This window comes from Odontesthes bonariensis, chromosome 6 (genome assembly GCF_027942865.1).
Source record: "Odontesthes bonariensis isolate fOdoBon6 chromosome 6, fOdoBon6.hap1, whole genome shotgun sequence".
NCBI classification, from domain to species: Eukaryota; Metazoa; Chordata; class Actinopteri; order Atheriniformes; family Atherinopsidae; genus Odontesthes; species Odontesthes bonariensis.
This window is the reverse complement of record NC_134511.1, coordinates 7,608,542-7,625,144: the sequence shown is the minus strand read 5'-3', so window position 1 is coordinate 7,625,144 and position 16,603 is coordinate 7,608,542. Positions and strand designations below refer to the sequence as shown.

Genomic DNA, 16,603 nt, shown 5'->3' with positions numbered 1-16,603 from the left:
AGTAGGTCATAAAATGTCGGATAAAAAAACAACAACAAAACAATTATTTTCATTATTGCACATTCAACAGCATTTTAAGTCAGCCTTACTTTGATAAATGTATTTCTTTAGATTTGTACCACTCCTATTTGTTTTAAGAAAAATATAACGTCAAACCAGACAGTCAAACATTACCCATGGTGCTCAGCAGAGGAAAAATCTTTATCACAACTGGAGGTAAACTCTCAGGTCAGTAAGCAGCAGAAAGAAGCAGAAGAGAGCAGGTGGCAGCAGGTACTGTGGTTAGAAAGTCATTATTTTATCAGACAGGCAGTCTTGAAATGCTTTGAATGTGTCCAATGGTTTGTAAATAATCTTAAAAGAGATTCTTTTGTGTCACAACTTCAGACTCATTTCACTGTCTGACACCATAAATGTGTGAATGAGAGCAGCTTTATGGGAACTCGTCTGTAAAATGCAGAACATGTGAGTACAGGGAGTAGTGGAGAAGGTTCCAGAAGAGCTGACGCACAGCAAAATGCTAATTCCATGCAATGACGTCATGAATGTGCAAGCTGGCGCACGATGTCTTCGCCCAAAGCGGAGACTTTTTTTAGCAGACTTTCCCACTGTTGCTCATTTAACCAAAATTAAGCATTTTTAAATAGTTTCCTAGGTGCCAATAAAATATAATTGAAAAAAGAAGCATTCGCTTGTTTAATTGTACCAGTAGGTATGAAGTGGATGCCTGCTTTATATTAGTACATGCGAAACACAAGCTGGGGTTTGCATTGAGTTACTTTTTGTTTGGTAATGTCTGAGTATGAGCCTAGGGAAACTACCAAAACCTCTGATAACATTGGACACAAACGTATGGCCTGTCAGCTAATTGGCATCCAGAATTGGTTCTTTTTAAGTTCTGTAAATCTGTCTGTAAGCTGGAAATATTCACACTCTCATAACCTCGCACACATTCTTATGCGTCTCCTCCTTCTCTTCCCTTAAATGTTAGAAATTTCCGCAAACACCTGAGGATGGTGGGCAGCCGCAGGATCAAAGTCCAGAGTGAGTATTTCAGTGAATCTGTTTGCATGCTTGTCCGGTGACGTCAGTGCATTTTCACGCATTTTCTTTGCGCTAAACTATGGACCATAACATTACACATTATGGTCATCAGATCGAATTCATGCTTCTTGCATGGGTCAGCAGAATGTTAGCATGTTTACATGAATATAGTATCTGTTACAATGGGATTTTTCATTAAAAAAACTTCAATAATGAGGCCAGTTGATGCATTCAAGTGTTCACAGTGTTTCATCATCTGCCTATTACTGTGAGAGTTGTTATTTTTGATCGTATACGGCACCGTCAAACCATTTTTATCCAACAACATGGAGTCACTTCCAGTGTAGGTGTGCTGTCTTTTTAAAATGAGCATTTCTGTGCATCCCTTTGTTTGCTGGATTTTGGTATGTTATATTAATATATATTTAGCCCTAATTACAAATAAATTAAAGGCAGAAAATGGTGTTCATCACTTTTGGGTCAACCCTACTGCTTGTTGTACATTGGCAGGACAGATACTCCAACCTCAAACATCTGGCCTGGCTACTTATATAGCCTACTAGCCGTCTGTAGAACGCCCATAATGCTAACTGAACGACTGAGATTATCCACCTGAAGATGGCAAAAGGGAATAAATAGAGAATGAAAACTTGTGCCATCAAAATAATTTGGTAAAAATCACTGATTTTCAAAATTCATCATTCAGTCCAGTGTATGATGTGGACATAAAGTAAAGAATATATATATATATATATATATATATATATATATATATATATATATATATATTTATTACACACTAACAAATGCAAAATGTGTTTTCTGCCAAAGATTTTCTGTCCAAACTGGTTTGTTATCACATGTCAGTAATTAGTTGAGCTTGGTTGTCTTGTTTTGGACTGAGGGCATTTCCTCGGGCTTTATTTCTTTTATTTCTTTTTTTACAATTACATTAAAACTTTAAAGGGATAGTTCGCCTCTTTTGACATGAAGCTGTATGACATCCCATACTAGCAACATCATTTATGAACATCTTCTTACCCCCTGCTGCGTCCTGTGAGCAGAGTTCCAGCCTCGTTTTGGCGTTGATGAAGGTAGTCCGGCTAGTTGGCTGGGGCTTAAAAAATAAAACGTTTTGCTTCTCAAATCAATATGCGTTCAAAAGAGTAACACATTTGCATCACAAAATCGTTCTCCAGGAAAAAGTTAGACCTCACAATCGCTTGGCCCTATTTTCTCTCCCTTCATATCACTGCCTGCTGTGTAGACCGAGCAGCAAACACCGTAAAGGCGTAAAGTTTGCTTCTCCGTCTCTATCCGTCAATCCGTCTCCGTAGTCCGTCCTTTCGAAGTTCTCCGTTGGGCTGTCAGATACGCAAGGCAGTTCACCTCCCGATCAGTAGGCGTCGCTACGTTAGACGACCCAATCTCGCGACGTCTATCATGAAAGTGGTTGATTGATTGTTCACCTTCCGGCTCCGTTCCACTCCTCACAGTGAACGATGGCGAGCGTAAGAGAAAAACTGTTGTTGGAGTTGGAGCTTATTGATTTTGAAATGCAAATAATTTTGACCAAATGTTGACCGGCACACAGTAAACTCTTTCAAAAATGGCGGTGTTGTTGTTCTGAGAGGAAGGAGCTAAACCGGAAAAGTGATTCCGGAAATGATGTTGTTAGCCGACCAATCACAACCCTTGCGGTCTCCGCGAGTCTCCGTCTCCTCGACGAACAGATAGGAATGTTGGCCGACGCACGCAAGCGTAGGCGACCATAAATCAGCCTTAACAGGCGCGGCAGGCGGCAGCAGGCAGTGATATGAAGGGAGAGAAAATAGTGCCAAGCGATTGTGAGGTCTGACTTTTTCCTGGAGAACGATTTTGAGATGCAAATGTATTACTCTTTTGAACGCATATTGATTTGAGAAGCAAAACACTTTATTTTTTAAGCCCCAGCCAACTAGCCGGACTACTTTCGTCAACGCCAAAACGAGGCTGGAACTCGGCTCACAGGACGCAGCAGGGGGTAAGAAAATGTTCATAAATGATGTTGCTGATATGGGATGTCATACAGCTTCATGTCAAAAGAGGCAAACTATCCCTTTAAATGAGATATTTGATGGGATGATGTTGAGGTACAGCTCCAATTGGAAGTTGTCTGTGTTGTTCCTGTAATGAAACCAGTCATGTCCCAATGTACCACCACACAGTGTAGCGCGTAGCTTCATAAAATGCTAAAAACAGTTTGACATGACGTATAAAGCTCCAGTGCGATACAGCATGAGGTCAGTTGTTGGAGCACGCTGGAACAACAGTCTTGGAGATGAATTATTATTTGGAAAGTGTGTGTTTTGAGTGACTCTGTCCTCCCCCAACTCTGTCAGCCTTCGTCGACCGCCGAGCCAAGAGTTTCAGCCGCTCGTGGAGTGACCCCACCCCCGTCAAGCCCGAGTCACTCCATGACTCCAGAGACAGTGAGTCCACCAGCTCTCAGTCGCTCACATGAACAGAAACACGAGCACACACCCCACAAAGTACATACGTGCATTTACACACGTCCTCATGGACACGTAGGAGCTTTCTTGTGTTACAGTGCAGTGAAGGGACTGCACACACCTACACACCTACACAACTAACGCACTCAGATGCACACGTGCACTTCCCTGTCAGTGTCTGTCAGCGTTTTTTTATCCGTTTTTCTGTGCGTGCTGGTCTGTCTGCAGCTTCTGGGCTGTTGCCATCCGTCCACAGATCCGTTTTCATCTCGCAGCCTGTTGTCCATCTGCCTGTTGCTTTGTGTCAGATATCTCTGTGTGGAGACTGTTACTGTGTCGCGTTGTGTCGTCTGCCGTTTGATTCTAACTCCTCCGTTCCTCCCCTTTGTGCAGGGAACATAAAATAACAGGTGCAATGCTTTTAAAAAGGTACACCCCTCGCCTCTGATCTGGTTCGTGTGTCATCCTTTCATCTCGCCCTTTGTTCCTGTGTGTGAGCCAGGTGGCGAGCTTCAGACCTCCTCAGGGACTCCAGATGAAGGGCTGGATGAGGATGCCGACTGGGAGGAGGAGGAGAGGGAGATGGAGAGAGTGGCTTGCAAAGGGGAGGACTTCATCCCACCGAAAATCATGGTGCGGATCCTGCCATCATATTCACAGAACTTTTTTCATGTGCACATGTGCAGTGAGAGTTTCTCTACATGTTTCACTCTGTTCCACAGCTGGTATCCTCCAAGGTACCGAAGGCAGAATATGTTCCCAACATCATCCGTAGGGACGACCCCTCCATCATCCCCATTCTTTATGTGAGTAACAGCTATTGCTTTAATGAGCAATGACTCGTTTTAATGCATCTTGGCCAAAATTCCTTGAATTGGGAATTGCCTATAAAAGTGACTTTTTGGTGAAGTAAACTCTATTAGAGTACCTTGTATTTTTAAGATTCAGTAAGAACTGGAGTTTCTTAAGTAAAATTAAACATTTTATTAACGTAATACATGAATTATGAGGGAAGAGTAAGTTTTACTTAGGTTTCCTCATACAATTTAAATGTTTAATAGTTGTATGTACATAAACCTAGAAATACTACATAAACTTTACTCTGAAAGTGTATCGTTAAAATCGCTAAATTACTTAATAACAGCAAATACTACAGATATATAAACTTTTGAGTAAAATGATGTTCCTGCCTATGAAAAACAAGTAGACTTTACTTAATTTGTTGAAATAAATATAACTTAAAACTTAGATGTAATTAAGTAAATGTTATTTAATATCTTCAAAACTGTTATATTTTATGGGAAGTAAAATTTACTTGATACTGGCAAGTGAGTGTTACTTGATATTGCAGCATTAAATATTACTTAAATAATTTGAGTGCAAATACTTACAAAGGGTTTTTGGTTTTTTAAGTAAATCTTATGAGTTGTTTTTTTCAGTGTACGAGCATTGATTATTTACTTTTACTACAAAAGAATATCAAGCCATTCTTAGTCAGCAAAGGTAATGATTGAATGGAGAGAATAACCTGTGTTTCTTCCCGTTCAATCAAGCCCTGCAGCTGACAGATACGTTCAGTCAGGAATGCCAAATTGCTTTTTTGCCCGAATGAAGACGAGCACTTTTGATTATTAAGCTGAAGTGATGCCTCTGCTCTGCGGAATACACAATCATTCAGGCTTTAAGGTCATCTTAGGGTGGCACCTTGTTGTCTTTGTGCCGAGATGAAAACACAACGGCTGTGCACCAGCTGGTGCTGCTTCCAGGAGGAGGAGGAACACCTGAGAAGGTTGCAGTGCAGCGTTCTTTCAAGCACAGCCAAAATCCACCTGCAGTCGGGTCACAGCACAGACAGGGATCACATCCAAATTCTTTGTAGGTTAGAACAAATTCATTTCTGTGAGTCCAACAAAATGCTGCACAGTATGCTGACTTCATGGCAGGGGTTTCTTGCCTTTATAGGCCAGCTAAAGCAAACATAACGAGATAATTATGTTGTTTTTTCTCGAGATAACGAGTTAATTTACCGATGGTTTTCGAGATCACGAGGTGACTATCTTTTCTTGAATGCTCATGATCAGTTTCTCAGTGTTCTTAAAGCCTTTCCAAGAACGGACTTGTTTGTCTTGTAGAGATAACTTTCATATCGGCCCGCGTCATTTAAAGAGACGGCCGGCTCGACTGCAGCTCAACAGGTGTTTACACCCGAGTGATCCTGCTGATACAGTCAACTTCATCAGTGACCAGCTGAGGGGAGCAGGCCGTCTCCATGGTTACCGAATGATGCACGAGAGGTGCCGTTATCGCTTTCTCTGTGATAACGAGATCAATAACTCGTTATCTCGAGAAAACGATAACGGCATGATTGGTGTGTGTTAAACCTGATTCCTGATTTGCTTTGTGCTTTTTCACAGCAGAATTGTTACACAAACGCTCCACATTCCATGTTTGATTCATAGGCTACTTTATTCAGTTATCCATGAAAGGGGGTAAAAATGGGTACACCTTTGCCAGAAATACATATAAACACACATAAACAGGGGCGGACTGGGGAGAAAAAGTGGCCTCGAAAACCATCGGTAAATTAACTCGTTATCTTGAGAAAACCATGAAAAAAAAAGTTTATACGTACCACGTCCGCTCTGGGCTTCCGTACAAATTTTACTACACAAACATGAATAAATAAAGACAGTTAGATTACAGATAGATATACTGATGTAAGTAAGCATTAAACCTTTGTTAGATGTCTGCATATTATTTTCTAACTCTCTCAACCTTCTGGTTGAAGAAGCAAAAAAAAGACAAACCAAACAGCTCACCTACAAGCATGGCTAAAAGAAAATCCAATCCAATCCATTTTATTTATAAAGCACAGTTTAAATAAACACAAAGGTTCCCAAAGTGCTCTGCAATAAATAAATAGACTGTCCACCCCCAGATAAAATATCTGCGCACATAAAATCAACAACCTCCGTGGTGTTAAAAGCCAAAGAAAAGAGGTGCGTTTTAAAAGAGTTTTAAAATTAGACTGTCTAATGTCCCGCGGCAATTCATTCCATAATTTTGGAGCTGCAACTGAAAATGTTCGGTCCCCTCTGAGCTTCAGCCTAGTTTTGGGAACCCTCAGGAGCAGCTGATCGGCTGACCTGACAGATCGGCCGGGGATTTGGGGTGCAGAATTTCAAAATAAATTCTCAAATAAGGTCTTAGATAAGATAGGATAATATAGAACTTTGTTCATCCCAAAGGAAATTCCTGTGCCAGATAGCTCTAAAATGTGCAATTATGATACAAAATAAGTGTAAAAATAAGTGCAATAAGTAGAAGAGCAAGACACGTTAAATACAAAGTAAAGCATATAACGACAATTTTCATTGACGGCGATGTTGGCAGGGCTATTGAGAGGTTGTATTGCACCAGATAATGAATGTTAATAATAATGAAAAGTGAAATAATATTGCACATACAGTTAAAATATTGCAAATCGAATAAAACACGACGTAATATTGAGTATGTTGCACGTGATATTCAGCCTTTTTTAATCTCTTTTTCTTCTTTTGTGGTGTGTGAAGGAGGGTAAAAACATTCTCTGTAGAAATCAGCAAGTTTCAATGCCAAAATAAGTTTGTGTTCTCTTTTTTCTTTTAAGGACCACGAACACGCTACATTTGATGATATCCTCGGTAAGTGACATCCTATTTTTGAATAGCGCTCAAGGGAAAATTATTCTTGCTATGAAGGTAAAAAAATACGAGGTTGCAGTAAATTTCAGCTGGCTGAGAGATGAGTCATTGTTTTTCTAATCATGTGTTTGTGTGAGCCTCTCCAGGGACAGCCAATTTATGTTTCTCACCATTATGGCTGAGTGGGAAAAGTGACACCTCTCTTTCTCCCTCTCTCTTTCCCCGACACCCTCTCCCCAGAGGAGATAGAGAAGAAGTTGACCGCATACAGAAAAGGCTGTAAAATCTGGAACATGCTCATTTTCTGCCAGGTGAGTGACAGCAGAGACACATTTGAGAAATACTTTGACATTGTTGAGATGTATTTTTTTTGCGACATACTGTATTCAAAGTATATTTTTTAGTTAAATTGTGGTTTTGGGAAAGTTGGTGGCTGTTCACTTCACCTTTAAAAGATCTAAGGTATGAAGTTTAGAGCTCTTGTTTATCAACAGTAAACTAATTAAATGCATAGACGTACAGTTATATCGTCCTGATTCTATATTGGAATGAAATATACCCAAAGTGTTGGATATGAATAAATAATACAACTCTCGGATAATATGACTTATTTCTCAAAAGAGGCAAACAACATAATACGGAGCCCCTCTGGTGCCATGGTAAAAAAAATAATTAAATTGGGCAGGGGCGGTTCTAGGGGCGGGGCCACAGGGGCATTGGCCCCAGCTGAAATCTGATTAGCCCCCTGATGTGCCCCTGTCCTGTCACTCATCTGTCTTTTGTCCGGTTCAGTTCCCGTCACAAAAAACGAAGAATAATGCTGTTTTAGAGGAGTGAAATGTACAGTAGTTACCCACATGCAACTTTGTGTATGTTTGTGAGAGAGATGTTTTGAACTAACAGTATTTGTGAAAAAGTAAAAAGGTTTTAAAAAATTAAATAAAATGCTGGATTTTCTCACATGCTGTGTGTGTTGAGAGCATTTTGTCTATGTACAGTAAAAATGCATGCAAAATTGGTTAGTAGTTTTTTTTTTTTTTAAATTACGTGTTTAAAGGATAAGACCGGTTTTTTGACATTGGGCCCTTGATTTCACATTATAACATGATGTTCTACTCACCCCTGCTTGTTGTTGGTCATTTGGAGCTGTTCCGAAGATATTCGCGAGGCGTCTGGCTGCTCTCTCGAGATATTCGGCCATGAAACGGTTTCCTATGGGCAAGCTTATACAGGCACAAACTATGCTGTTTATAATTTATTAATTACTCTACACTAGCACTGATAACGTGGAGGTGCGTCGCTTACTTAAAAAAATCCGGGTTACTAATTTTGAATTTTAGCCGAATGAATAAATAGGCAGCAGGTCTGTGGGCTGTCTGTGGCAGTAGCACGACGATGACGTCAGTTACACCCACTTTACGACGAAAAAATCAAAATTACAATAACCCGGATTTTTTTAAGTAAGCGACGCACCTCCACGTTATCAGTGCTAATGTACAGTAATTAATAAATTATAAACAGCATAGTTTGTGCCTGTATAAGCTTGCCCATAGGAAACCGTTTCATGGCCGAATAAATCAAGAGAGCAGCCAGACGCCTCTCGAATATCTTCGGAACAGCTCCAAATGACCAACAACAAGCAGGGGTGAGTAGAACATCATGCTATAATGTGAAATCAAGGGCCCAATGTAAAAAAACCGGTCTTATCCTTTAATTAAGTGTTTGAACATGGTGTGACTGGTGAAATCTATAAAAAAGTACTTTACCAAAACAGGGAATTGTGTGCAAGGGTGTTGGACAAATACTTGGCCCCTCTATGAACACTGTGGCCCCTTAATGGCCACTTACTCAGAAATATCCTAGATCCGCCACTGAAATTGGGGCCACAATTTAGCTGTAACGTGCACACGAAATACTAATTTGTGGCCACGAAATAGGTATAAAGTGCGCACGAAATACTATTTAATAATATTAATATCACTGACAATGGAAACGAGACTTAAGTTTATGAGGGATGTTTACACCAGCCGAGACGTCGGGAGAGAACTCCCAAAAAGCAAGAGAGACAACCGCTGCCAGAGAGCCAACAAATATAATTGATTAATTTCTAGATTAAAGAGGCTGACGCTACTGAGGTAACAACTGCCAGTCAACAAACAGTCTCATTCATGAAAACATCTAGTTCCCAGGAATTAAACAGGTCGGTCCCACAAATTATACAAGTTGTTCCTATGAATTAAACAAGTCGTTCCCATGAATTATACAAGTCGTTCCCATGAAATTAAACAAGTCGTTCCCACGAATTATACAAGTCGGTCCCACGAAATTAAACAAGTCGTTCCCACGAATTATACAAGTCGGTCCCACGAAATTAAACAAGTCGTTCCCACGAATTATACAAGTCGTTCCCATGAATTAAACAAGTCGGTCCCACAAAATTAAACAAGTCGTTCCCACGAATTATACAAGTCGTTCCCATGAATTATACAGGTTGGTCCCATGAATTATACAAGTCGTTCCCACGAATTAAACAAGTTGTTCCCACGATTAAACAGGTCGGTCCCACAAAATAAACAAGTCGTTCCCACGAATTATACAAGTCGTTCCCATGAATTATACAGGTTGGTCCCATGAATTATACAAGTCGTTCCCACGAATTAAACAAGTCGTTCCCACGAATTAAACAAGTTGTTCCCACGATTAAACAGGTCGGTCCCACAAAATAAACAAGTCGTTCCCACGAATTAAACAGGTCAGTCCCATGAATTAAACAAGTTGTTCCCACGATTAAACAGGTCAGTCCCACAAATTAAACAAGTTGTTCCCACGAATTAAACAGGTCGGTCCCACAAATTAAACAAGTTGTTCCCGCTAATTAAACAGGTCGGTCCCACGAATGAAACAAGTTGTTCCCACGAATTAAACAGGTCGGTCCCACGAATTAAACAAGTCGTTCCCACGAATTAAACAGGTCGGTCCCACGAATTAAACAAGTCGTTCCCACGCCTTGTCTTTTTTCCCCCACTCATGTCACCAGACAGGTTCCATACCATAATGATGAAAAAAAAAGAAATTTGTGAAACTCCTGTTAAACATTTTGACTAGAAGAAACCCTATAGCATGAAACTACCACTGCTGTGCGCCACTGTAGGAATGCATTGTATTAAGCTGTAATTGTAATTAATTGTAATCATGAATAGAAATTAAGTTCAGTTATACTATGAGAATAACACTGATTAAATACATGTATTAATTATAATTCAATTCCTATTATCACTTCAAAAAATACATATAATTTTTATCTTTTTCACACAATTTATTAATTTGCTTATTAGATACCAAAGTATTTATTAATTTGGCGTCGAAAAATAAATATCATAAATGATGGTAAACATGGGGAAGTCAGAAAGAATAAAATACACTAAAAATGGGGAACAGAGAAATACTACAAAGTTGAGTATTTTAGATCGCTGCTGTGAGAAAAATACAACACTGTAGAGAGGCTATCTGCAGAGATATAAAGTAGATATGTAAAGCACATTGAGTTGCCTGTGGTATGAAATGCGCTTTATAAATAAAGATTGATCTATTGAGATATTGTGGCTGTAAGTGAACTACAGAAGCACAAGAAAAACATTATCTGCAACACAGATAACGTCCGCTTTTCTAATGCTTCTCTAGGTGTTTATTGTACTGCTAACCAGCATTCTGCTCTCATTTAGCAGTCAACTTGAACATTTTAAAACGACTCTTGCTGCCTTAATTAACTACAACTGGAATAATGAATAACAACTATAAGGAACAGGTTTGATGGTTACTTGTATTCGGAATAGTAATGGGCGAAATATATCATCCTGGAAGCTTTAATTGGCAGCTTCTTAAAATTCATGTCAAAGTCTTGTGCATGACTGTAAATCACATGTTGCAGCTAAAGATTGCACAAACCTAACATTCTTCGTATTTGCACACTGTATATTTTCCAGCTTACAGTGTGAAGATACTTCTGATGATACAATCTCTTTTCCCCAGGGTGGTCCGGGACATCTGTACCTGCTGAAGAATAAAGTGGCCACATTTGCAAAGGTGGAGAAGGAGGAAGACATGGTCCAGTAAGTCCTGCAGCATGTTGATTAGAGTATCTGTGGCTTTGTGTTCAAGGCTGTGTACAGCACATGGTCGGTGTTATGATGCGTTTTATTGAATCATTCTTTATTTTGTCCTATAGTAAAATTGCACCATCAGTTTGGTGTCGTTTGTCACACAGTCAGTATTTTAAGTGCTGTAATATTCTTGGATGGTAAAAAAAATCAGATAAGATGTTTTACTCCTGGTCTGATTTAGATGATAATATAGGAGTTCACATCTACTTGATGTGCTCAGTGTAGGAATAGGGCTGAGCAATTTTATCGATACTGCGATATATATCGATATTTTGTTTCCTGATAAAGTATCGATTTTTTTATTTATTTTTTTCAAATTTTTATTTATTTATTTATTTTAAAGCAAACTTTATTGAAAAGTCAGACGTTCCAATTAGTGAAAACACAATCCCAGGGGGTCACATTCTACAAAACAGTTATAAATTAGTTCATAAAAATGTTATATAAAGTGCAGAGCTCTCACGTTGGTTTCTGTTTGTCTGGCGTTGTTGTCCTTCCGCTTCAAAGGTTGGAGCACCAGTCCAATCAGCGACGATTCATGTCAAATCACACTGTCCCTTTTTTTCAGAAAATGATGTAAGTGTATCGAATTGTATTGAATCGTTGGCTGAATATTGTATCGTATTGTGAGATTCGTGTATCGCTACAGCCCTATGTAGGAAGCTGTGTTCACTGACACTAGAGCAAAGGGCAAGAGAAAGTATAGAATGAGATTCAACTAAGTTCTCTTAGTTGAATTCACATTGAAAGGCCCCAGCCAGGAAACAAACCTGGAAGTCAAGGCAAGGCAAGGCAAGGCATCTTTATTTATATAGCGCAGTTCATACCACAGGCAACTCAATGTGCTTTACATAAAGACAAGGCATTTAAAAGATAAAAATTAAAACACAGTTAAAAGCAATCAAAGAAGAAGGGGGAAAAGAAAAATATAAAAAAATAATCATTTATTAATTAATTAAGTGAAGAGTGCAGATAAAATACTTTCAGCTGTCATATGCACAGCTAAATAGAACTGTTTTCAGCCTGGATTTAAACATTGTCAGAGTTGAGGCCTGTCTCACATCTTCTGGAAGACTGTTCCAGATGTTAGGAGCATCAAACTGAAACGCAGCCCCACCGTGTTTAGTCCTGACTCTGGGCCCCAGCAGGAGACCCCTCCCTGAGGTTCTCAGAGCCCGAGTTGGTTCATGTGGCTCTAACATGTCAGAGATGTACTTTGGCGCTTGACCATGAAGAGACTTGTACACAAGCAGAGCTGTTTTAAAGTCTATTCTCTGAGCGACAGGAAGCCAGTGCAGAGACCTGAGCACTGGACTAATGTGGTTGTATTTCCTGGTTCTAGTCAGGACTCGAGCAGCAGCGTTCTGGATGTACTGCAGCTGTCTTACTGCCCGTTTAGAGAGCCCAGTGAGCGGGCCGTTACAGCAGTCTAACCTGCTGGAGACGAACGCATGGATCAGTGTTTCTAAGTCTGGTTTAGACACTATTCCTTTGATTCTGGCAATGTTTTTTAGATGGTAAAAAGCTGCTGATGTTACTGATTTAATGTGGCTGTTAAAGTTCAGGTCTGAGTCCAATATTACCCTGAGATTTCTAACTTGATAGTTAGGTTTTAGAGAGAGAGTCTCAAGGTGACTGATAACACTTTCTCTTTGTTTCTGTGGGCCACAGACAATGATGTCAGTTTTGTCTGAGTTTAGCTGGAGGAAATTGTTTTGCATCCACACACTGATCTGTTCGATGCAGTGACACAACGTATCTAAAGGCCCGTGTTCTCCTGCCGTCAGTGACACGTAGATCTGAGTGTCATCTGCATAGTTGTGGTAGGACACATTATAGCTGCGTATAGCTGCTGGCCTAGTGGAAGCATGTACAGATTGAACAGCACGGGTCCCGGGATTGACCCCTGGGGAACCCCACAGGTCATAGCCATTTGGTCTGAGACACAGTTACCAATTTCAACAAAATATTTCCTGTCCTCCAGATAGGATTTGAACCAGTTTAAAGCACGACCAGAGATTCCCACCCAGTCTTCTAACCTCTGTAATAAGATCGCATGGTCAACTGTGTCAAAGGCAGCAGTCAGGTCCAGCAGAACTAAGACTGTGACTTTACTTGCATCTGTGTTCAGGCGGATGTCATTTGTCACCTTGATCAGAGCTGTCTCAGTGCTGTGGTGGGGCCTAAAGCCTGATTGGAAAGTATCAAAAGCATTGTTAGACAGGAGAAAGTCACTTAACTGTTGGTATACAACTTTTTCTAGGACTTTGCCTAGGAATGGCAGGTTTGATATGGGCCGGTAGTTGTTCAGTACTGTGGCATCAAGATTGCTCTTCTTTATAAGGGGCTTAATGACAGCTGTTTTTAAGGCCTTTGGAAATGTTCCAGTCTGGAGTGAGATGCTGACAAGATGAGAGAGTTGTAGTAACAAACTGCTCAGCACAGACTTTAGGAATCTAGTGGGCAACTCATCAAGGTAGCACGTTGATGAACTCACACTGCAGATGATCTCTTCGACTGTTTTGTCAGTAACAGGTGTGAAATGTGTCAGCTCTAGGTGTCTAGCTGGCTGCAGAGTAGTTATTTGTGTTGTGGAAATTATTGCATTTTAAATGCCTTGAACTTTGTCATTAAAAAATGTTGCAAACTCATTACACTTGGATGTAGAAATGAGTTCTAAAGGCAGTGAAACTGGAGTGTTTGTTAATCTGTTTACTGTAGCAAACAGGACACAAGAGTTGTTATTGCAGTTTTTGATGATTTAAGAAAAATAACTCTCCCTTGTTCTACGCAAAGTCTGGTTGAACACACATAGCTTTTCTTTGTAAGTCTCATAATGGACCTGGAGCTTTGACTTGTGCCATTTCCGTTCGGAACCCTCTCGCTGTGAGGCGACGGCACTAACCACCACACCGCCGTGCAGCTCTAGTAAACAAGGCTCCTAACATAATGTGCGGGATCATATAAAGTAATGAATACGTTGGGTTAAAGCACATTGTTTTAAAGCCACTTGTGCAAGCTCCCTGCAACTGTTCGTGTCAGGTGACTCAAACAAAAATCATTTTGTAGGTTTGTTTCAAATTCCGAACACAGAAATGACCCACATGGCGGCAATTTATCCTGAATATTCATTCAAATTCACTGGTTTATTCAGGTGTGTGAGTTTGATCATTGATCTAAATTCAGTGACAGTTTAAACCAGGACAATATACTGCTGGTTATTTCAGTTTGATGGTCAGACATGTTTGAGCTCCAAAAGAAAAACCTTTTGAAACACAGAATTAGTTTGGAAAGTGATCGTGTTCCTGCTGTCATTGCTCTGCTGCTAACTGAGGAGGAGAGCTGTTGATGGCAGACCCAGAAAAGTCAATCCAATCTGTGGAGTTGCAACTCATGAGTCTGAATCTTTGATGAATTATTCTACCCAGAGGATGTTTTTTTTTTTTAAATTCCCCAATATCAGCTCCAAGGAAAAAACTGGCAAATCTAGGTTGCTGCGAAGCTAAATTTACAGGATAAGTCGAAAGCCCATACAGTGATAGTCCTGCAGAAAAATATGGTTCAGTTATAAAAAATGGCTGTTCAAGGTGGCTAATTTCTGTGTTTTCTTCCACTAAGACTCAAAATGATAATGGAAACCTTGTGCTTCCTCATCTAATGTAAGGAAGGTCACCTTAATGTCCATGAACCTATACAGTAGAGGAGGAGAGCACCATTTCATGGATATTTCATGTTTTATGTATATATTGAGGTGTGGGGCCGCATGTGAATCGCTGTGATGTAAAGAAAATGTCTGAAATCTCCAACCATAGCAGTGATGCTATCTTTGATCAAATTGTTGTGTAGCTTTGACGTTAAAACCTCTGACTAACTCACTTTCTCCCCATACGGCGCTGACTACCTTTACCTCTTGTTTCTCCTGTGTGACCAGGTTCTGGCGCCGGCTCAGCAGGCTGATGAGTAAGCTGAATCCGGAGCCAAATCTCATCCACATCATGGGCTGCTATGTGCTGGGGAGCGCCAATGGAGAAAAGGTTTGTGTGACGCCTTAAGGACGAACCGGACTATCTCACCTCATTTTTCACTTGAGCATTCTGACTCCGAATCACGAATATGCACACACACTTAGAACCAGATGCGGTTGGTAACCACGTGCAGCTTTAGGTAGGTAAACACAAGAAACTTGTGCTAAAGAAAAATTGGACCAGACTCAGTGAATAATTCCCTAAACTCCCTATATAGATCAGTGAGCAGTGCTGACCAACATGTCATTGGGGTCATCAGGTGGGAACCTCCTTTCATCAGTGTTTCATCTAGTTGGGCCCACAACACCTCCAGGAGGCTAGACAGTGGCTGTGTTCGAAACTGCATACTACATACTACATACTACGTACTACATACTACATACTACATACTACATACTACTTACTACATACTGCATACTACATACTTGCGAACTGCATACTTCCATTCTGCATACTACATACTGATCGATCAGACAGTATGCAGTGCGTTTACCCACAATGCATCTCGCTCCTGCCCGAGCCGAAATCAGCCGGCCTGAAGCTGATTTCCCTTAAGCTCTAAACTTTGTAAACTTAAGCAACATTTGAAAAATTTTCAGGTGAGAAAGTAGTCGTTTAGATCCCCAACGTGTTGAAAATCTGACAAAATACCGTCTATTTACAATTTTGTTCCAACGAATTCGGAGCTACTAAAACTAGCCGTAGTGAGCAACGCACTTCCGGTTATTTTCACAAAATAAAATACCCGTTGCCTTTTATCATAGAGAAAGCCATTACGATACAATTGGTGCTTTTGTTTTGAAAACAGGAAGTGAACCTACCCTCGTTGTAGCTAGCTTGAAACTGCCGTTTTGACAGAAAATGACGATCGGCGACGTCAAGTTACGTTGCATCTTGGGTAGTTTAAGTATGAGTAGTAACCTCATGATGCATACCCAACATTTCGGAGAATCTAGTATGCATTCGGGAAAAAAGTCAGTATGAGTAGTAGGAGAAGTATGCGGTTTCGAACACAGCCAATGATCACTGGCGTCCTAGAGTCACTCCCCTAATGCCAGCTAACACTGCTCCTCACACCATAACAACCATCTTTTTTTCTTTCTTTTTTTTTTATAACCACAAGCTACCTCAGCCTCTCACCAACTGCACACCAGTCACAGGGGGTGGGGATACAAACCCTGGTTCGGGTAGGGGGTAGA

At 40.3% G+C, this 16,603-nt stretch overlaps 1 protein-coding gene across 1 annotated transcript in view; it reads left to right on the top strand.

The window, feature by feature from the left end:
- Nucleotides 1-16,603, top strand: part of LOC142381911 (NMDA receptor synaptonuclear signaling and neuronal migration factor-like) — a 71,132-nt gene that overhangs the window by 34,766 nt on the left and 19,763 nt on the right. Inside the window, exons 7-14 of the mRNA XM_075467207.1 lie at nt 992-1,044; nt 3,426-3,515; nt 4,039-4,169; nt 4,259-4,342; nt 7,186-7,219; nt 7,460-7,530; nt 11,249-11,328; nt 15,311-15,413. Of these exons, the coding sequence (XP_075323322.1) occupies nt 992-1,044; nt 3,426-3,515; nt 4,039-4,169; nt 4,259-4,342; nt 7,186-7,219; nt 7,460-7,530; nt 11,249-11,328; nt 15,311-15,413 (646 nt within the window). The remainder of the gene's footprint in view (nt 1-991; nt 1,045-3,425; nt 3,516-4,038; nt 4,170-4,258; nt 4,343-7,185; nt 7,220-7,459; nt 7,531-11,248; nt 11,329-15,310; nt 15,414-16,603) is intronic.